At 40.6% G+C, this 22982-nt stretch overlaps 1 protein-coding gene across 2 annotated transcripts in view; it reads right to left on the bottom strand.

Moving 5' to 3' along the window:
- NDST4 (N-deacetylase and N-sulfotransferase 4) overlaps positions 1–21735 on the bottom strand; it is a 153700-nt gene extending 131965 nt beyond the window's left edge. For both annotated transcript variants that reach the window (XM_074991959.1, XM_074991960.1), the window contains exon 1: positions 20755–21735. In XM_074991959.1, the coding sequence (XP_074848060.1) occupies positions 20755–21735 (981 nt within the window). The remainder of the gene's footprint in view (positions 1–20754) is intronic.
- Positions 21736–22982: the final 1247 nt, after the last annotated feature.

Raw genomic sequence — 22982 nt, 5'->3', positions numbered from 1 at the left:
AGTTCTCCATTCTGCCAGGTGCCTGTTGGCATTTTCTTCTGATTTTTCTACTGATCGCATTGGATAATAATGACAAATGTCTGCCTTTCTGTTTATTATTTGTTTGGTTGAAACTAAATACTTGTCTCCACAGAAAACAGGCAATGAAGATCACCTGAAAGATCATCACCAATTGGCAATATCCCCATTGGACTTTCCACTTTTCCCATCCTCCCTCCGAGCTGGGGCTGCTCTTCTCAGATTTCAGTACGAATGTGATACTGGATTCCAAATTCCACCTTTATGTTTGAGGATGTTCTAGTTTTCAGGATTTTGATGGTCTACTACTAATCTGATTATTCTTTTATATTTACTTTTGGCTAAATTATGACATTTAATAACAGTCTTCAGTAAGGGATGATAAAACCTGTTCCACCTCAGAGCAGGCACTGAAAGTCATTCTGCTCCAGGAGGACAGAAAGCCTCTTGCTGCTTCCAGTTGTGTAGATGGCAACATATATCTGGGAGGAGGAAGAGTTTTAGTTTGTTTTTTTTTTTTTTAGTTTCCAACTGGCTGACTCTCTCAGGTGATGCATAAAAGAATAGAACCATTGTCTCAGCAGGGCTGACAGACATCACGAGCGCTGGGGCAAGGTGGGAGGAAGGCCTGGCTTTGTGTCCCCTGAAAGGGCAAAGTCAAGGGTGGAAGGAGCCTTAGTGCCAATCAGCCCACAATGCTGCCCACCACACCCCTCTTCTTCAGAGCATCCCAGAGCGGCAGAGCAGCACCGACACAGCATTTCCAATGGGACCAGAGCTCCAGCCAATGCCATTGCTGTAGTAGAGACAGCACCCAGAGCGCCAGACTCCTTTGTAATGCCAGGCCCCATGTAACTGCCCCTCTGATGCTCCCTCCCTCCCGCTGTTGATGGGCCTGATTGATCAATCTCTCAATTCCTCTTAACCCTTCTCGGACCCTCTGAGTTTCCAGGAGAGTAGACATCAGTCCTTGTGCCCACAGAGCACCAGGGCTGCAGATTTTCCTGGCCTTTATGCATGCAGAGAAGAGTGATGAGGTTCCTTACACAATTTCTGATATACACACTGTGATTCTGCGTAAGGGCTAGCCAAAATTGGGCATCTGTAATCAGATCTGATCCCCACACAAGAGCCACCTGAAATATTCAGAGGTAGACAAATAATTTAAAGTTAGATCAATCCAATCAAATTAAAATAATCTGAAGTAAAAACACCCCATCAACGGGACATTGACTAGAATAAAATGTATGAATGCATAAAAAAGAGCCACAGCTCTCTCCATTTTAAGGATTTGTCTTGGTGCCCAGTCACTAAGCTGTGTCACTAATGTTATTAACATTTACTTTTTATATTATATTTTTCAGCAATAAACAGAAGGTCCTAGCCAAGACTGAATTACCATTGTGCTAGGTGCTATATTAGGAGACGTGAAAACCAAGCAAGCATTCATAAGATAGAATAATTGCTTTAATGGTATTTGTTTACTATGCTGGCGTGTTTTTCAGGCACCCAAGAAGGACAAGCGTCTGCAACTTGTTTTTAAAAATTAGGGATTCTGGATTGTCTTCTGGCTCCCATACACTTTTGGGATTTACATCACTCAGCTATAACCAGGACAGTTTCCTTAATTCTTTACTACCCCAGTAAATCCCTTGTGTAAACTAGTTCAAAAAACAAACAAACAAACAAACAAACCCCAATCCTCAAAACTTCTCATCAAGCATATTTATATTTAAAATGCACTGCTTATAAACTGATGTATATGTCTGAGGGCAGTATCAAGTATTATAAACAGCAGTGTCTCAGTAATAAAACCAGTTTGCAGCACAGGAGATACACTCAAAATTCAGAGCTGTTCTTCAGTTTTCACAATGGGTGTGTATATGCTGTGAAAGACACAACTAATGGCTCACCTGAGGATGTCTCCATACATTTAGATCAGGGGATGCTTAATTTTTTTTGACGGCAAGAGATAGTGGAATCTGTAACAGATATTAAATGTTCAAGGAAGGGGACATCAGCAATGTCCAAAGGCAAAAGGACAGTGTGGAGCATGATCTTTCCATTTGTATTCCTCTCCTCCAACAACCAGTTATTTTTAAAAGCAAGATTTCAGCATCCTACCCCTTACACTTTTATTGGCTCTTGTTGAATCTGAGTGTTCTTAAAGCCCTAGATCCTAGGCTGAAGCAATTACATGAGAATCTTTGCTTTCACTTGACTAAGCCATTTGTGCTGATGGCTAGATGCACATCTCCAGCCCCTGCCACGGGAATCCTAGATAGTCTGCTGGTAATTCTCCCCGTACCAGGACTGCAAAATCTTACCCCCTCTGCACAACTCAGAAACCATGGAGACAAAATAAGTGGTCTTCAGAGGAGCATTAACTTCAGCTGTGTTTTGAGGAAAAGGCTTACCAGGTAAACATGCAATTCCTAACATCTGCTTCCTCTAGCCAACGGCCTAGGTCTCTGGGCTATCCAAACATACTTTATCTCCCTACAGGAGCTTCCAGAAGCTTTGGGATGGGGACGGGATAAAAAAGAACAACAAAAACAAAACAAACACATGACAAAATGGAAATAGCAAGTAATTGCTAATTTTGACCATTTGCTTCTATGGGGGAGAGATCATCAATCCCAACTGGTGAAGTGACTACAATTTTTCATTTTAGCTCTGTAATTAAGAGTACTTCTGACATGACCATGTAGTAATTTTATGAGTGCATGACAATACGCTTTAAAATCAGTACAAGATTTTCATTTTCATGGTTTCATACAGCATGGCCTATTGTTTTCTCTTCAGAATTATACTTAATATAATGATACCACACAAAATCTTGTTTGCACTATCTTCTATATCAAGTAATGTTTCTATTTTACAGAAACCAAAGTTATGTAATCAATGTGTAATGTTTGTAGATTTTCTTTGTCTTCAATTGATTTCAATTAGGCATCTGGCTGCCTGTAAAGCGTAATGCAGTATGGAAATGACAGTCTCTAAAATTCTGTATACTACCCTTAGTTTGTTCCAAGATAACGGGGTTGTTTTTTTTTTGTTTTTGTTTTCGCTTTGATGTCCTTTCACAGGAAGCAAACTCAGTGAACGTACTTTTGTTTGTCACTGCAATCCATGTAACAGCTTCTTCTGGAGACCCATAATGTGGTGGGCATTCTGAGAGCTGTAGCTGTCTAAGTCTTGATGAGAAGAAGCCATGCCATGATGATTATTTTTGTGCAGTGCTAGCCTTATGTATATTTGAGGATAGTGACAGACAGAAGTGTAAGAATAATTTAGAGAGGAATCAGTTTCTTCATTCCTTCTCCCCTAAGGATGTCTTTCACTACTTAGTAAGCTCACCTGAATGGCCTGATCCATGAGGGCACCACACTTTCTGGGGTTCATAATACAAGGGGAATACTCTCAATTTGCAGTATGCCTTTTTTATCTCTTATCAGCTTCCAGGCTATTCTTCAAATTAATGGTGATCTTGAGAGCAAAGCTATGGGAAGAAGGAAATTAAAGCTATGTGCCTAGAAGACTTGCAAATGAAAGCTCCATAATTCTGGGACATGGCCATTCTTACTTCACAGGCAATCTAGCTGCTTGGAAACCCTGGACTCGTTGTCAAGACAAAGAAGAAAACATTGAGTTCCCAAAGGTTCAAGAGATATAAAGATCTACTTATGCTCACCATCAACCAGAGCTACAGCTGCTAGATCTGACAAACTGTGTTCCACTTTCACATGCAATTGTTCTTTCTTTCTCACAGAGGATAACCTATCCAGAGCTGTAGAGTTATTCTTATTTTATCCCTCGCTTCTCCAGCTAGTGGACCTCAACTGCTATTCCTTCTGTGAGTGGAAGGCTCTTCTCCCCTGAAAGGGGAGGGTTTGGCTGTAGAGGCTAGCAGCCCAGACTGCAGAATGGGGAGAAGGTATCTTGGGTAACTAGAGGGGTTACTTGGACCAAGAACCATAACAAGAAGGTGGTGGTAATTGTTATTCATAATAAAACCACAGGTGCTTGCAAACAGAGGTGTCTACACCTTGTTTGTGGACAGAACAGGGCCATGTGCTCAAGGATCCTGGGAGGCCCCACTGGAATATATAACATCTGTATCACATCAGAGGTGGAGAAACAGGTTTCTTATACAACACGGGTTATTTATTTACCTGTCCGTCTTGAGCTGTAAATTAAGTATTGAAGCTAACACAGTGGATGAATATTTACAAAATCAGCAGAGAGATGTGAAGTCAACAGAAGGGAACTAACTTTCTTAGTGAAGAAGGTCTGCTAAAGAATTAGTATTATGATGATGATTGTCTTTCATCTGAAGTTAGGATGGGGTTCTTGAAAGTCCCCTAAAAATCTCCCCTGCAGTGAAATATAGGGTATGGATAAATTTCCCTGCTTCCAATGAAGCTTACTCTCTCTAGACATTGCTAAATCATCTCTAACAGAATTGACTTACCTCCTGGATTCCTAGGGCTGCTTCCAAAAATTCAATTTTTTGCCATTGGAAAGCACTCAGTTGCACCAATTATCAGACATTTTCAGAATATTTCCTTGTATAAAGATGTGCTTTTTTTCATACAGGACCTTCATTTTTCTTTTCTTAAGTTACTGAAATTGAATTCCTTGCTATGCTATCAATACACAAAGTTTGTTATTCAGGAACAAAGTATAAATATTTCTAGCAAATCTTCATGTTTGCTAAGTAATTCTTCCTTACTTAACTACTGCAAAAGCTTTATGTTTTAACAGGGAATAAGTTAAACAAACCTTTTTGTTACCCCATCGTTTCTATTCATGCACACATCTGGTATGCAAGGTTTTTCACAACTTAATTGAAATATTTTTGATTAGCCCTCTGTTACAAGATTAAGATTAGCAGTGCATCACTACAAAGAGGAACACCTATTAAGTTTACTTGGGAGACTCACCATACATTATTTTTCTTAAGGCCCAGCTAGAGGAATCAATAGACTTCATGAGAACGTGAGCTTCTATTTATTTTTAAGAGTCTGATCCTCCTGGTTGCAGAGAAAAGCTTGAGAGTATGAAAAAATGTGTACCCAAATGATTCAGAAACCAGCACAAAATAACTTCAAATGTATTATTATTTTATATATTTTAAGTCACTGTCATGATTTTGGGAAAGTTGACTCATGATTTTTGAGCATGTGGTAGTGTCAATACTGAAATCATTCTCACTTTTACTTCCAGATTCTGCCATCCATAATCAAAATCACATTAGGGGTTTGTGGGGCCCTGGGCCACAACACAAGGGGCCTCGCCACACATCTTATGCCTGCAGTCTATCCCCACACAGCACTCTTGCTGTGGAGTGGAATGGGGGCCTCAGATTGGCCAGGGCCTCTGGACACAGGCCCTGTTGACTCAGTGGCTAATCTGACATTGATCCTACTCATGATGAGTAGTATTTCATGAGTATTCCTCCTGTAATGAATGGAGCTATTTGTTGAGTAGGACATTTTGCATATGAACAAGCATATCCTTGCCTTTAATCAGAAGAGTTGGTGATCAACAGACTATGCATTACTTTTCTATGAAAGTTACAAATATTTGACATTGGGTTCTACACATGCCAGAAGAAAAAAGTGTTTAACATTCTTTATATATCTCACAGCAAAACTGCAGGAGTTGCAGATGAATTTTGTATCACTAACAATTTGCTACAGGAAAAAAAAATCACAGAACTTCTGAAAGAGGCACAGCCTCCTAGTGTTCTGGTAATTACATCTGACAGCGCGCGTTTTTGTATTGACAAAAAATCGCCAGGTTTTTCAAACAAGAAGGTTTCTTTTTGTTTTATCAGTTCTTCCAAATACCCACTACTCACAGTCAGTATCATACACAGAAAAGTGGTGCAACCATTGTGCTGATTTCTAAGGTCTTATATCTTTAACCCTCTCAGTGCTTTTTTACAAATTATACTTGCTTTACTGCTATCAGCCATCAGAAACCCTACAAACTGCTGCTGAATCTTCTAATTTTCTTTTAGTCATTACTAAATTGGTTGCTTTGTAAACCAATGATATTTCTGAAAGTTAGGATGTTTAGATGCAGAGAAGACAAAACAATTTATATTCAGATTAATGGCAGAAATTTCAGCCTCTATCTCCAAGAAGTTGCTATAGCAGAGAATATTGTTTTTAGGATAACTAGGTTAAGCGCTGTTCAGGCTTTTTCCATCCTCCAGTGACCCATGGATTTTCACATTTCCCAGGCTTGCTCTTTTACTCTAGCATAACGTATGATATTGACTAATGAATGGAATAGGCAAGGAGAGTAAGAACAAAGACGGTCCAAAAATGCATGATTCAGTGAAAAATTCCCCATGAATGCTTTTGTTTAATTTAACTGTATCAGGTTATTTTACTCAGCATGTCTTTAACACAGTCACTAGTCTAAGTGAAAGCTCTAGAGGGTATGAGTCCCACAGAAATGAAGTTGAGCGAGTACTTTGAAGTGCCCACGCTACAAGGCATGCTGGCGCTTTGAAATTTGCGACTTCAAAGTTGCCACAGGGAGAATTAGCCTCAGGAGGTGCTGCATATTCATTGTAGTACTTCATTATTATTCCCTGCTCAGGCTGATTACCATGCCCCCTTTGAAGAAGGGGGCTAGCGTAGACACAGCCCAGTGTAGATTTCAATATAAATTGTATGTAACAACAAAAACAACTGTCTTCCCCCCCGCCCCCAGCTACTGCTCATTCTAAAATGAAACCCACATTAACACTTTGACAATGTGACAAATTTGTTCTTGCCCTTAATAAAATATGAGAAAGGAGCCCAGGACAGTGGGAAACTCATTTATGGGCAACTTTAATTACTTCTGTCCCATGTATCCACATATTTGGAACTACATAAATTTGCCAGAGGCATCTTTTCAAACCCTCAAAACCAACTTGTACATCATAAATGCATCAGTTCCACTCCACTCAGAAGACAAACGTTGTATGTTTCATTAGTTGCAGGATTATTAGCCTTAAACTCCCCGTACCTGGCTTAAAAGTGTTCTCTTTACCTCACTGCTCAAAATCAAAACCCTGCCAGCTTTTATTAGTGAACCGATCTAGCCCACCTAGTGATATTTACAGTACATATGGGTAGCCTTTATTTCAGGATAAAGTACTTGCACCATGTTTCCAGTTATAACAGAAAAAATGATGAAAACATATGGGAAACCCTATTCCCATCCCTAATAACAAATACAGTGGAATTACACTTTCTAATACCACAGACTTATTTGTTTATGATGCACATTAATCTAGAGATGTACCATTGGGAAGACACAAGCAAAGCTTCTTATACTAAATAATTCATATGTTACAGAAGATATTTTTATTTTAAAAGAAAATATCTATTTGTTAACTATGTACAGTAGAACCTTGCTCATTTATGACTGAAAAGTAATTGAGAGTTACCTACATGAATAAAATGATCATTTTAAAATATAGAACTAAATATATGCCCATGTATTTGGAAAGCTTTAGTTTAATTTATTTATTTATGATATTTCATAACATTCTTAAATGTTTTTCAGCCTAGACTGTGACAGGAATGAATGGACCCACTGTAGTTTTAAAGTATTAAATATAGTTTTAGAAGTATACTTTTCAGCCAAAAATAAAGTATGCAAAATAGCAAATTATGGATTAGGAAGGGTCTATTGTACATATATCATGGTTTTTGCTCATGAAGTCTTATGACTTTACAAAATGGGGTATTGGGACCTGACACTTGTCCAGAAAGGGTTAAAAGACAATACTGGGCCAAGGTAGCCCCTCACCTACAACTCTACAGAGCATGTTCTAACTGAAGACAGGTTTGGAAAGAGAGCAACCCAGCTTAGACGGGAAGAGACTGGAGAGAAAAATACACATACCTATGAGACTTGTGACAAAGGTGCTGGAGGAGCTTCCCTGAAGAAACAGAACTATGAGCAGAGCCTAGCTGGGGCTGCCAATTTAGTTTCTTTATCAAAGGTTGCTTGTCATGTTAGAATTGAAAACCTGCTGTGGCTATGACTGTATAAGCAATAAAACTGGTATTGGTCAATGTCAAGTGCTGGGCAGAAGTTAATTAACCCAGAAACCTTAGGAAGTGCCAACATCTTCAAGCTGATGAATGCCCAAGGAGGTAGATGATCAAATTCACTCAGTGTTTTTGCCAACAACATGCACACAGGACAAACTGGACCATCCAGCTGTGTCTGATAACCTATCTGGGATGAAGTCCTGAAAGGCAGGCAGATAGAAGATCTGGTTCCAAATGTTCATTCCTTCCTTTAGTCCAAATCAGTGAAACTGAGAGAGGAATGCTGGCATATGGGCAAAACAGCACCTCTGTATCAACTGCCCAAGCTCTTGCAGCCACATCCCATGGAGAGGACACTCTCTCCTCACTGGCAACATGGACACAACACAGAAGATTGCCAGTTATGGGTTATGTGCTCCAACTTGATTGGCATAGAGAAGGATGCCAAGGGTCACTTTTGATTAAGTTCTCAAAAACTTTGTCATCATATGCACTGCAGCTTAACATGGAGATATTGTCTGTAGACTATTTCCTTCATAGTCATGTCTGAACAAGCCCCTTCCCCCTCCATTCACACCCATGTAGAACTCTTTCTCTTTCTATGGCGAATCGCATAATTTATCTTGGCCAGCTACTGGAAACTAGAAATACATCATCATATACTATGCATGCACATTAGTTATCAATAGGGTGAAGTGAATATAATACTATTCCTTTTGAAAGTACTTTATCTCCTGTCCCCTTTCACTCATTTCCTGCCAAAATTTGATCTACCTATTGCTTATCCCTGCATCCTTCCCTTCTTCCCTGAACATCCTGCCTAATCTTTTCCTTTACTTCCTTGCCCAGTTACCTTCATCCCTGAATAGTCTTCTCCTTTCAGGTTCTGGCAGCTCCTGTGACGTTGATGATTCCTATTTCCTTCACTCCTTATACTTTATATAGCAACAAAGCTGGTAGAAGTAGCTGGACTGGCTCTTCTTCCTTGTCTACAGTTATATTGACAGGCCTACAGGCTCTTCCTTTGCAGCATGGAATGAGTCAGATTTTGTAAATCGGCAAGTCCTATACAGACTACCAACAGACCATAGCATGAAAACTTCTGAAAGAGAATTTGAATGGTCTTTGGCCCTTAAAACATTAGAATTTATGCCAAAAGCCCCACTTACTACAGAGGTGTAGTTGTGGCTTACAATGTTAAGATTAAATGAAACTTTTAAGATGTATTTGATCAGCCTCAGGGACCATAAGAAAACATTGCATGCTACTGGAAAGTTGTGATTTCAAACTTTATGTATTAGGCACTTCAATTCTACTTCTACCAAGCTGTAAAATCAAGAAGATCTTGAAACTCATCGTTTTGATTCCATCTTTGATTCAATCCGTCACATTTCAGCTATGTATCATGCAAGCTGGTAGACGCAGGGGTTGGGGGAGGGGGTGCACAGTCATACCCAGGGTGGCCCACAGGGACATCACCCCGCCCCCAGGGCATGGGCAGGCCAGACGGCCCCACCACCCTGGCTACACAGGGCTGACCAGCGGCACCCAGCGCCATGCGGGCCCAACAGTACCATGGGCTGCCGGGCTGCAGAGGGACCAAGGGAGCCAGAGGAGAGCAGCGCTCCCACAATCAGACCAGGAACCCCAGATGTGATCCCTGGAGGACTGCTGGGATGGTGTGGGTGGGATGGGGGGTGGGTTCAGGGGGTCCCTCAATAGGACTAATGGCCCATTCCTCTCCCCTTTTGCCTTCACAGCTCCAGCAGCCAGACCAGCCCCGCGAAGGGCCCAGGGAGCCCCACCACTGAGGGCAAGGGGAGTGGCCCAGGCCTTGGACAGGGCCAGCATGGGGCTGTTGCTGGTCCCTCCGTTGGTGCCACCAGGCTGGGGAGGAGGAGGCAGGGGACACAGCCCACATGGCTGCCCTGAGGGAGCTGTAGAACATCTTGTGGGAGTTGCTTGCCATGGAATGGAAGGCATGGGACCAGGTGGGGTCCAACTTGGATGCCCTCACCCAGGCCGTGGTTGGCCACCTGGACCCTGCCACTGCTCCGCTGGGGGTCACTCCCTCACCCACACCCCCCGTCACCCCTCCACTGTCCCCCATGCCCCCTTGCCCATGCACCCCCCCAATGTTCCCCCCGCCCCAATCCCCCATCTTCCTGCTTCACCCACAACACCCCCCCCCCGAGGAGGTTGACCTGGAGGCCCTGATCCCTCCCCACCTCACCCTGGCCAGACTCATCTGCCTGGCCCACAGCCTGTTGGCCAGGGCTGGCCAGGTGGAGGACGAGCCCCTGCCCCTCCTCCCCCCCGTGCTGAGCCTGGCGCAGGTGCGGGGACCTCACCCGAGCTGTGCCCCTACCTCCCTGTGCCACTGGCCCCAGCCCAGCCCTGGCAGGGCCCCCAAGACCTGGGGAGGAAGGAGTGGGTGCGGGCGATGGGGCTCCCAGCCCTCGAGCCCCCTGGAAGGCTAAAGCCCCCCCACCTGGGCCCCCATCCACCTTCTCCGCTCCCACGTAAACAGATCTCCTCATTCACTTTCCCCACCCCCATGTAAAATAGTTCTCCTCACATCTGTATATAGTTCTGCCTGTTCACCCTCCCTCGACATGTGTAAATAGTCCCCCTTGAATAATGAGGGGCACAGTTTTTCATTATAATAAATGTTTATTTTTATGGTTTAACCTGTGTCCCCCATGCATGGGTGCTGGTGGACGTGCGTGTGTGTGGTGTGTGTGTGTGTGGGGTGTGTGTGTGTGCAGAGTATGGATTGCAGGTGTGTGTGGGGGTGGGGGAGTTACTGTGGCCCCTGCTCAAAGGCCTGGTTCAGGGCCTCCCTTACATGCACCACGTCCTGCTGGGCTTGGTGGCACAGGGCAGCAGGGGGCTGTTCATACCCATGCCCTGCCTTGGCAGCCCACCTCTACATATAGGGCTCACGTTTCATCTCCACCAGGTTTTGGAGGGTGCAGCAGAAAAAAATTTTAATTTTTTCAGTCATTTCTGTTTCACTAAAAACGAATAGCGAACAGGTTCTTCAAAACTTAACGTAAAGGTCAAGACAATGGCTTCTGTGGTAGGAAATTTGAGCAACATAGACTAACTGGCTACGTGTACACTAGGCCCTTCCTTTCAGAAGGGGCATGGTAATGAGCAAGTTGGGAAGATGCTAATGAGGGGTTGCTATGAACATGAAGTGTCTCATTAGCATAAGGGCGGCTATACATGATTCAAAAGTGCTGTCTTTGAATAGTGCAATGCCTTTGTAGATGAAAGGACCCCCTGAACTTTGAAAGTCCTTTCTTCCTATTTGGTTTTAGGAAGAAGGGGCTTTTGAAGTCCAGGGGGGCCTTTTGAAAGGCTCCTGTCTACATGTGTGGCAAGTGATTCAAAAGTGGCACTTTTGAATTGCGTGTGGCCACCATTACGCTAAAGAGGCACTGCATATTCATGGAAGCACCTCATTAGCATCTTCCCAACTTGCGCATTACCATGCCCCTTCTGAAAGGAGGGGGCTAGTGCAGACATGGCCACTATCTTCTCCCTACTCCCCTTGAGATAACAAAGAAACAACAACCAAGAAATAGCAGTTTAGTTTGTTTTCCAGAGAGATTGAAAATGTGAACAAGATGCAATATACGAAGAAAAGTGTATCTCTTTTCTGGATTTGCCAGATAATGGTTTGCAGCATCAAATAACCCTGAAAGAACACATCATATCTTAAGTGAAAGACCTGGGAATAGGAGAAGCCCAGATTTATTATAATTCAGGTAAGCAGCTCAGACATACAATTAATCCTCCAGGATACCTCAAAGAAAGGGCAAGGTTTAACTGCTAACAAAGAATTTTTATTTTTAACTACGTTTCTGCTAGGATTCAGAATGCAAGAATAGCCTTCAATGATGCAAGGAAAGGATAAATCATTTCATTTGCTGGATTGGTCAAGATATTTGACCAGTACAAAACTCATTGTCTTGTAAACTATAATTGAATGTTTCTAGATACCAGAATGGGGAGAACACTGAAGATACATCTACACCAGCCCCTTCTTTTCAGAAGGGGCATAGTAATGAGGGAGTTTGGAAAATGCTAATGAGGTGCTGCCGTGAATATGCATAATGGCGGCCTTGCGGGATTCAAAAGTGACTCTTTTGGAATGCACACTGCCTGTGTAGATGGGAGCTTTTAGAAAGGACCCCACCTCTGGACTTTGAAAGCTCCTTCTTCCTGTTTGGTTTTTAGGAAGAAGGGGCTTTCAAAGTCCAGGGTGTTCTTTCAAAAGGCCTTTGTCTACATGTGTGGCATCCATTCTGAAAGCAGCACCTCATTAGCATCTTCCAAACTCCCTCATTACCATGCCCCTTCCAAAAGGAACTGGCTAGTGTAGACATAGCTTGAATGATCTCTGCTGAAATAATAGTGGGCTAGACCAGAGGTAGACAATTACTTTTGTCAAGGTCCAAATTCTTTGGTCAAGGTCCTGACTCCAGAGAAAACAATAATACATAACATTAATGGTAATAATAAACAAATAAAAAGATGTTGATGTCCATTCAAAAGCAGCTGGAAGTCTGGATTTGGCCTGTGGTTTGTCTATTTGCTATCTCTGGACTAGATGCTGCCATTTCAGAGAAGGTTGATTGAATCTTATTTTTCCTTACTTAGTCCAAATCTAGCACTTAAAATATATTAAAGCGTTTTTCTTCTATTCATTTAAAATGTATTTAAGATGAATCCCAAGCAGGAGTCTTCTGTATCTCTGTACTTCATTTTTCACTGTCATTTTCAAATGACTAAGATAAGTCTGGCTAACATATGTCATACGTAAATAAGGCTAACCAATCATCTACAATGTCTTGAAGGAAGCACATAGGAGATAGGAGGAGACAGCCAAAGCTCTTGTTCTCCCTTTCTAACTGGGTTGTCTGTTGAGACATTTATTGTGCTCGAGAGGTATTTATTGTAGGAGGGTTATTGAGAGAGGAGAGTTTTGCATTTTGCCATAAGAAGACTAAGGTGGGTTGTGATTTCTAATATTTTATGGAACAAAGTTCCATATATAGAGAAAGATGTGCACCCCAAAAACTCTTTCTTCTGTTATTGTCAGCCTGCAACCTCTCTTTTGTTCTGAGTGATGATTGCTGTCATGTTAGAATTGGATGTTGGAGAGGAAAACTTGGTCTCTGAGAAGAGCCCACTGAAGGCTTGCATTGCTTTGATCTATGTGGCTTTCTGAATGGTGATAAAAATCATTAATTTTTCAATTCATTGCAAATGTACTTCATTGTCAAAGCCTGGAGATCATGAGTGCATGATAATCATGGCCAGGATGTGGCCCACCCTTCTAGCTATCTCTTTCCAGAAGGAATTTCAGCAGCTTTTGGTAGAGTAGGTGGAATTCCACATAGGTTCTTAGATTAGGAAAGTGAAGAGCCCAGGAGGACATTGAAACTGTGCTCTACCTTCACAATACTGGTATTTTTGATCGCAGGTGAGATCATGGTGTTGGGTCTTCCAGATACTTCCTTCTTTTCAACCCGTGAATTCCAAGTGTGCGTGTGTGTAGCATCCACCAACCTGTCTTCATTCAGATGCAACTGTTGTGGGATACACTGTGTGTACTGCAATGTAAAGTAGATGCACAGTGAGATGTTGCCTAAATACTGCTGCTGATTGTAAGACCTCTCACAATCTCCTCTACAGATTGCATAGGTATAAGAAATAGAATGTCAGGGAAGAGTCTTGAGATGTCAGTTTATAATTCTATCATGATCTCCTGAATCAATCTAACAGATTTTTTTGACAAATTTCTAAGGTGTGTCAACCATATCATGGGATCTACCTTCTTAAATTCAGCTGAGAATTCCAGGAATGTCATCTTCCCTTTATCCAGTATTAAATGACATTTGCTCACCAGGATGACCCCCTCTGTTTCTGCATCACGATCTAAAGCATGACTCTGAAAGGTGTAGTATCTTGCCAGAGACGAAATTTGGTTGGAGAGCGTTCTTCAACGGCCTCTCAGTGGCCTTGCTCAGAAATTGATGTTAGACTGAATGGACATGGAGGAGGAGCTGCACTGAGCAGTGGGAGGATTGAGGCAAAGTAAAGCAGTGCTTTCTGTGCCAGTTTGCTACAGCTGAGGATCTGGCCCAGATATTTTTACCTAGTCTACTACATATCAATTCTCCTTACAGAAGGATCACAAAAGGTATGAGATGGGAAAAAAAAACTTTTTAGATTATCGAGTAGAGGTGGTAGCCTCTTGATGCAGTCACATTATTAAATTCTGTATTATCAGAAGAGCTGTGACTCCAATACAAAATCCTGTTATAGTAGTGGAAGGAAAGCGAAATTATATCAAAGAACTTTTTAAAGAACAAAAAACCAAAAAAGGACAAAGATAATTATCAGATCTCTAGAAAATGGAGAGTTGAAAACTTTAATGTGTTGGTTTTATTTTATTTTAGAAGTAAGATAAGCGAGTTGATGCATAAAGTATGAGTGGTTGAGAATGCTCACAAAGTTGGCTCACAAAGTTATCCAAGATAAAGGACTGGATGTAGTCAAGCAGTGCAAATGGCACTCTTAAACACTGCTCCGTGAATTTATATAAGCTCATTGGAGAAGGGCAACCTTGTTCTTGTGTCAGCATTTCAGAGAAAAGGTGTCACAGTAAGATACCAAATGTCTTCATCAAAAAGGCACCAAGTGATTTGACAGTAAATACTTTTCTGTTTGGTTAGAGAAAGCATTAAAGGTGAGAAATAAAGCTCTGTATTCATTGCATATAGCACAAATGTAGGGCAACCAGATATTACCAATTGTTTTCTCTGGAGCTTAGATGTCAGTGAGATTGGAGCAGTTTTTGTGATTGAGGTCCAATACAATTTAAAGCTAAATGAACTATGTAATTCTGCAGTAACTGATGCATTTGTGGATCTTTAGCCATTCGAAACCAGAAAGATAATATGTTGGAAGGAGGAGAAGGGAGAAACTAATTTTCAGAAACTCTCCAGACTCAAAAAAGACACCCATGAAATTGAGAAAATAGCTTCCCATGGCTCAGCTGAGTTTCTGTTTAATTACTCAGCCAGATATGACTTTGCACAGTTTCCACAATAAAGGGTACTGCATGTCTTTTGTGGTAACCACAAACCATAATAATGCCATTCTCTAACCTCTGACTCACTAATGCTCCCTTAACCAAAAAAAAAAAAAAATCCAAAAAAACCCATCCAAAATGCATCCCTGTCAGCATCTAACTGAGAAAAGACTCTATATGATGAATAAAAACATTTGAGTCACAGTAGTGTTGCTCCGGCTGCACATGGCTGTCAGGGAGCAAGTGGCGGGAGGGGGGTGCAGGGGGCAGCTCCATGGTCCATGCAGTGCTGTGGACTGGCTGCCTTTGGCCCTGCCCCTTCTGCTGTTGACCCTGCCCCTTCCGGGGCACAGAGCCAGCCCCCATGTCCCACCTTGCCCCAGGACCCATGGTGGCTGTTGGCACTGCTGAGTAGCAATTATGGCAAGGTTACCTCTCTTCCTCCTTTATTCAGCCAAACATGCCATCTGATAGTTTCTCTCTCAGTCTTTAATGTTTCAGTGAGGATCATTAATCATCCCTTCCCTGTCAGAGTCAAGTGGGTCAGGAGTCTCATAATCCTTATGAATGGTCAGCAGTCTGCAGCCTGTTGGAATTCAGATTTCTCTCCTCTGCAGGCATTAATACAACACTGCTAGGGTTGTCAGAGGAACCCAGTCCCATCCATTCCTCTGTGCTCCAGTCTAGGCATCCCGTATGAAGGAGCTGGAACAATGCCTTACTGTTTCCTACAACGCCTTCTTGTAAGCCGTTTCCCAGACTTATGTTCTATTAAAAGTACTTGGTTGGCGGCTGACCAATCTGCTACTGAAGGACTCTGCTCTCAATAGTTCCTCAGCCTCTTTTCCTGTCTGACCTGCAGACATTTCATCTCCCTTGCTGTTGCAGGGACACCATTCAGGCCTAACAGAGGAGGCAGCTGGTCTCCCTATTAATACAGGTTAGCACAGGCTTTTTATGCCCCACTTAGTAAAGAATTTGATAAGTGATTTTATGAAACAACAAGAAAAAATGATAGTGTTAAGGGATAAATAGTACTTCATATGAAAATGGTATTTTGTTTTCTCTTCCATCTGTACTAAAATCAATAAAGGAAAATATTAATTTAACAAAGATCACAGTTTGCAGGGTATCACATATTAAACGTTGACTGTCAGGGTCAAGCTGAGTTGATTGTTGATCTGATGTCAGGTAAACATAGCCTGTGATGTTAGTGCTACATTATAGCATTACAAGATCTGACTCAAATACTCCCTCACCACTTGAACCAGATGTGTAGAGTCAGGATGTGGTCTAGAACAATTTGAAATACAGGAGCTATGCTTATCAACACTCTTCAGATTCACACAAAAGACATGCACAATCAAACCATAAATAGCACAATGCCGACATGTTTCAGACAAAAAAAACAAAGGGACTGTTTTATCTGCCACTGAAATGCAGCCACCTTTGGATGACAGGTCTCAGCAGTTGTTTAAGAGTGCAAAGAAACACTACAAAAGTCTTCAGAAAAAACACAGCTTCTTGAAGATTGCCTCCTCCTGATATTTTTCTTTCCTACTGAGAAAGCTGTTCCAAACTGAGGGGTAAAATTAGGTCCACAAGTCCATAAATGCATCACTCCCTAGCATAGTGAGAGATTATTCTCTAATTCCTGCTAATTATTCTTTACTGTAAACTAACCAAAGTATATTCTGATTTTAGTGTCATATTCATTAGCAAGCAACCTGTTTCAACTGCTATGTATTCTGGGGAGTGTCCAGTCTATAAATAAAGACAGATTTACATGGCAAATATTTCTAAAATATCTCAAGAAGCAAACCCTTATTTGGCAGCTGGCATTTTTTTTAAAAGCCCCAATATTTAAACACAGCATGTTACTGTGTGTTGGCATGCAGAACAGTTCATATGCAAATATTGCTTATAAGTAAAACCAATCTCCTTTCCATGAGAAGTTCAAAGAATAAAAGTCAATATGATAGAAACACAGGTATTGAGCCAATTTTCAATTAAGACTCTAATGCTGTGTCTACACTGCACTGCCATTCCAGAAGAAGCATGCTAATGAGTGAAGGGGAACATTCAAATGAGGCAAGTGCCTCATTTGCATAGTCCCACAAGCTCATGCTTCTCGAAGATCCTTTTCTGAAAACAAAAGCAGCTGTGTAGATGGGGTTCCTTCTGAAGGAAACCCTCCTTCCGAGAGACCCCTGATTTCTCAAACTTTTGCCAGTTTAAATTATACCCACTTTTCTTTGGTTTTAAGTTGCCGTGAAAGATTACGGGTGGAAATCTAATGTTGTCATCTTACTAAACAGAGTCAGGAGAGTGACTCTGGATTATTGATTCTATGGGCAATCCAATAAGTTGTTTAGGGCTTGACTACAAGGGGAAGTTTTCTGGAATGAGGCAGGGGATGAATTTAAAGTGCTATTTCTATTCTGAAACAACTGTCCTTATGGACACTCTAAGAATATGTTTTTCCAGATGACCTAATCCACTTTGGAAGTACACTAAGATAAATCAGAAAAAAAATCACTCCTTTTCTGGGAGAAGTGTTCCCACACAGTAAGCTACTGAAGAATACTTTACTACGTAGTGGATGCTCCTGTCCATTCCCTAGTATAGACAACTCCTTAGTCACTGGATTGTAATGTACACTTCCACTAACTAACAACCTACAAACCACCTAATCTCATTACTGAACTAGTACCAAGAGTAATGACAGGAAGGTGAGGGAGGAAGGGGGGCAGTTGCTCTGGGGCCCAGTGTTTCAAAGGGGTCTGGAGCTCTGGCTGCTGTCGCTCCTACTGTGGCAGCGGCTGCAGCTGGCACTCTGGACCCTTTGAAGTGCAGCAGCAGCACTGCTCTGCTATTCCATGTGGCTCAGAGGACGGGGCCCTTGCATTGCAGTCTGAGCCACATTAAGGGATGACTGCCATAAGCCCCACCCCTCCTTCTGACTAGTACACTCTGTCGCTAATAATGACTACAGGTGAGTAATTTTTTCCAGTCAAATAATGAGTTCAATGAAAAACACATATTCAGGGCAATCAATATTTTCTGAGAATTTGAGTAATATTAAATTAATAGATTTGGCAGAATAAAATGTGCAAAACACTGAAAGTGTAAATGTTTGATTTTCTCCTTCAAAATGCAATTTCATTTTGAAATTTGGTTAAAATTACTTTTAAATAAAAAGATTAAAAACACATCATGCCTACAACATAACAAAACAAAGAACCAAAACAAAATTAAAAATGATTTTTTGTGTTTTTTTTGTTTCAGTATGATAAAAACAAAAGGTTTTGTTTCATTTTCAAATATACTGATTTATGTTGAGTTTTTAGTGCGTTTTTCAGTCTGGCTATTGAGTTTTGGGGGAAAAAAGCAACCCAGTTATTTCTTGTTACAGTAATTATCAAATTTCAAAAGGTTTGGAATTTGGGAGTTTCTTCAGTGTCCTTGATGATGATAAGAATTGGATTGGGCATTAGTTTGAGCTTCAATAAGCATTCTAAAGCATGGTTTCCTGATGCAATTATATGAACTTTTTGGGTCTGCAAAACTGGGTTGGAAATTTCACAGGCATTACTTCTGGTGAAGTTTCAGATCATCTGGTTTTGCTACTGGCCCCGACCAGGATACCAACGGGTAGAAAACACACAAAAATAAAATAAAATAAAATAAAATAACACCTACCCCTCCAAAAAATCAAAAACACAAAAAAACACAAAAAACCCCCCAAAAAACAAAAACAAAAACAAAAAACCCTTATGTCATAAACTTAGGATGTTCAGAAAAGAGAATGTAGATAAAGGCTTTGTGTGTGTGTGTGTGTGCGCGCGTGTGCATGTGTGTGTGCACGTTCGTGTGTGTGCATGATTAATTATGGAAACATTTCAATGTTTACAACCAGAATTCCCATTGTATAGGGAATAGGGAACATAATTTTAATATCACTGGTATCAATTCATCATTTTTAATTCCTGAAGATATTTCTAAGAATCTTCCAGAACTCTTTGTGAGAATTCCACAGATAAACATCCAGCATGATAGTGCTTTGTGTTGGAAACTTTGATTATTAGGTTTAAACAAGACACAAAATATTCAAATACCAATAATTCGGCCAACAAACACTGTAGATCAAGGAGAAAAAACAGCTTGGCTACATCTACACAAGTGAGTTTTTTTCAGAAAAGCCGGGGATCTTTCAAAAAACTCTACAGAGCATCTACACACAAAATGCATTCTTTTGATATTAATTCAGAAGAATGTGGCACTTTTTCCAGCAGCCCTTTTCCACTCCCAGGTGAGGAAAAGTACCTTTTTCCAAAAGATTTTTTAGGAAAAAAAAATGTGTGTAGATGCCCCGGGGGCGCTTTTTTTCAAAAGAGTGGTCATGCATAGCACTGGATATTTTGATCTGTGGCATTTCCTGGCCCATTCTTTGGAAACAATACAAGGGTTTTGCTGCTCTCTATCAAAAGAGTGGGTCAATTTTTTGATATGCTTTTTTGTTTGTAGTCACGACCTTTTGAAAGAACTTTTTTTGGAATAGATCTTCAGAAAGAACTTCTTTGGAAGAACTGATGTAGTGTAAAAAAAGGGATGGTGCTTGGTCCTGCCAAGGAGGTGAGGTCCCTTCCAGTTCTATGAGATATGTATCTCCATATGATTACTATTATGACCATAACTAGAGATGTATAAATGTAAAGTGTAAAGGATATGTTTTGATCCTGTTTTGTGAATGTTTAATTATGAAATGAGAATGTTCCTCTAAGTCTCATTAGAATGAGACTATACTTCCTAGTATTTTAGAACTGCTTAAAATTCCCTGTGACTTATAACTTCACTTTGTATTAGAGAAACAAAACAAACATCTTTTGTGTAGTCTGTTAGTTTTCCAGGAATACCACTTTTTTTAAAACTCAGTAACACTCTGGTTAAAAATAAATACCTGGAAATTATGTGCATCTGTCTGTATGCAAATGCTTCCAGATATACGATTGGGTACATGCATTTGGATGATACATGAGGGTATTGTGGATGCCACTTATTACAAATTTGCTGTCATATGGGTCTTTCCTATTCTTAGCAAGGTAAGCAGTTCAAAAATCCTGATGTAACAATTCAGAGAAAAAGCCAGTCTATGTTAAGTGAAACACTAATACGATTAGTCATGGCTCAGCCACTAAGTGCAACATAATAACAAACTGTTGAGCACATCTGACATTAGTAGAGAGTAGCCCACATACAGTGACTGATATATGTGATACATACATTTGAGAGTATATTTGGGCATGCATAGCTGTACATGTATGGCAATAAGTGTAGGAGGGACGGTAAACTGACCCTTTAACCAGTTCCAACAATACAAAATGTAACAAAATTCAGATTGTGCTTTCAAAATCTGTCGGATTTACTTGTAACTTTGTCACATTACTATGAGGCTGATTCCTCCCAGGTCTCCCTTAGCTCTTTCTCTGTCTTTTTCTAGATGTATTAGTGATTTGAGCCATTTATCTGAGATGCCATCCCCAATTCTTGACTTACCTTCACATCCTGGACATTCATCCTTGTTCCCTCCTTTCCAACAAAGATGTCATCTATATCGACAAGAATGTACCTATCCAAGGACAAGGTGAGCTTCTTCCCTGACAAAAAAGTAATGGCATCTATAAAGATCAACTTGTGTAGCCAAAAGGTCAAGTTGTTTCCAAAAAGAACTCTCTGAATCCCATCGTGAAGCCCCAAATCCTGGATCACTGTAGCATACAGTGGAGCCTTAGGTAATGATGCTGGGATGGATCTTGAAGTCTGTAATTCAGTTAAAAGCACAGGTTGGTAGGTGGAGTGATTAAATAGGAAAACTGTCCAATCTTCCCCAGGTAGTGGGCCTTTCTCAACCCTTGGTGCTTTGGTAATGTGCAGCAGAGGAGATTGAGAGTTTACAAAGCAATCTTTGAGGGCTACATTATTGTAAAGGTCTAGTGGAAATCCTTTTAATTTAGTATTGGGTGAGCTGTTCTCATTGGCTTTATGAAAACCAATTATGCTAACACTGTATTCCACACAGTATTTTTCCAGAAGCTCTCTATTCCAAGAGTCCATGGATGCATACTTTAAAACGTTCTCAAATATAACAAGCATGTATTTCCCTTTGCTACTATCTGTAAGAGGAGGAATGTCCCCTTTTCCAGGTGCAATCGCCATATGGTACTGGAATCGACTAGACTCAAGAATGGCTATGATATCTTGTCCAAGCTGAGAGTACTGACTCTCCACAAATAGCAGGACAGTAGGGTCAGTATTAGATGGCTCCATCGGCTTAGCAGTCTTCAGCTCCATGGACCTGTATGGTAAAAGTTTCAGGCCCTCACACTCTGTTTCTCCAGTGGCCTCCACCAGGGTCATCTCCTGCTTGTAGCCTGTATACAAGTAATAGGCGGAAATGACTATGCTTCCTAAACAGAAGGTGGTTAAGAGAATTACCAGTGTTCTGAAACTTCTATGAAGTTTCACAATCAAATTCATTTTTTGGAATACTTTCAACTTTTTTTTTTTAAAAAAAAAGTTTTTTTGGCTTTATCCTCTTAAAGTGCCAGAGTAGAGAGGACAAAAAATGGTGCTGGTACCACGTCCCAAATTTTCATGTGACCATTGCAATGCATGTATGAGGGGATTTGGGGAGGTTATTAAGTTGTTAGAGCTCAAAGTCAAAGTGTCTGGAAAACTAAAGTGGAAGAGATCTTCTCTGAATGCAGCACTTGCAAAAAATCAATGGAGATGATGCTTAACATTATCTGCAACAAAGGGTGAAATTAGAGTAAGTAAAAACAAAATCCATAAAGCAATTAAAAATAAACATGTTAATTAAATAAAGCTAGTAAGTGACGTGAAATTTGAGGGAAAGAAGTACAGTACTAGCTAACTGCTGCTTTTTAGTATAGTTAACTTTTAAAATATTCATTTTAAATAACTTACCAAAATGCTTATGACTGGAAATAAAATCTGAATACAGCAGGTTGAATAAAATGACAATATTCATTCAGTCACTTCTCCTTTCTTGAAAAGAATTGTGAACAGGGATAAATTAGAATAATGGGATGAAATTAAGAAAAAGTTTTGACAGATTTATCAGATTGTGGCATAATCTTGTGAAAAGAGTTATGATTTGAGATATTTGAAACAAATCATAACAAAGTATTAGACAAATTATGGAACCATCCTGTCATTACAGTGAGGCTATAGGCTAGGAGAATGAAAAAGCATTCTCTATCTCTAATTTCTATGTATTTCTAGATACTTCTGTGATTTTAGGAATCAGTTGGATCTACTCATTCATGGTTTGCAGGATATGAACCCAAGACTGCAGAGTTACATGACGTTATCCTTGAGTCAAAGTGTCCAAAATATTATAAATTTTAATTAATCAAAATATTGTTATAATCTAGACATATTTAAAATAGATAAACTACATTTTACTAAACTCTTCTAAACAATTAAATCACGTGTTGAACCTCAGAATGCTACATTTCCCCTCAACAGGTAATTTCCAGTGGTTACAAGCTTCTAAATATTGGACTTAATATGAATTCAAGGCCTTAATCTGTCTCTCTATTATCAAATAAAAGATGGAGCTAATGGATGCATAAGGGTCAGATTCACTGGCCATCTTTGTGTAATTCTTTTTAATTCCAGTAAAATTACTGTCACATTAGCATTACTTATTTGTAATCCACGTGACCCTTGATAAAGCAGGTGTGTCTAATCCAGGAACA

This window comes from Carettochelys insculpta, chromosome 4 (genome assembly GCF_033958435.1).
Source record: "Carettochelys insculpta isolate YL-2023 chromosome 4, ASM3395843v1, whole genome shotgun sequence".
NCBI classification, from domain to species: domain Eukaryota; kingdom Metazoa; phylum Chordata; order Testudines; family Carettochelyidae; genus Carettochelys; species Carettochelys insculpta.
The sequence above is the reverse complement of the archived record's forward strand: the minus strand, read 5'-3'. Positions and strand labels throughout refer to the sequence as shown.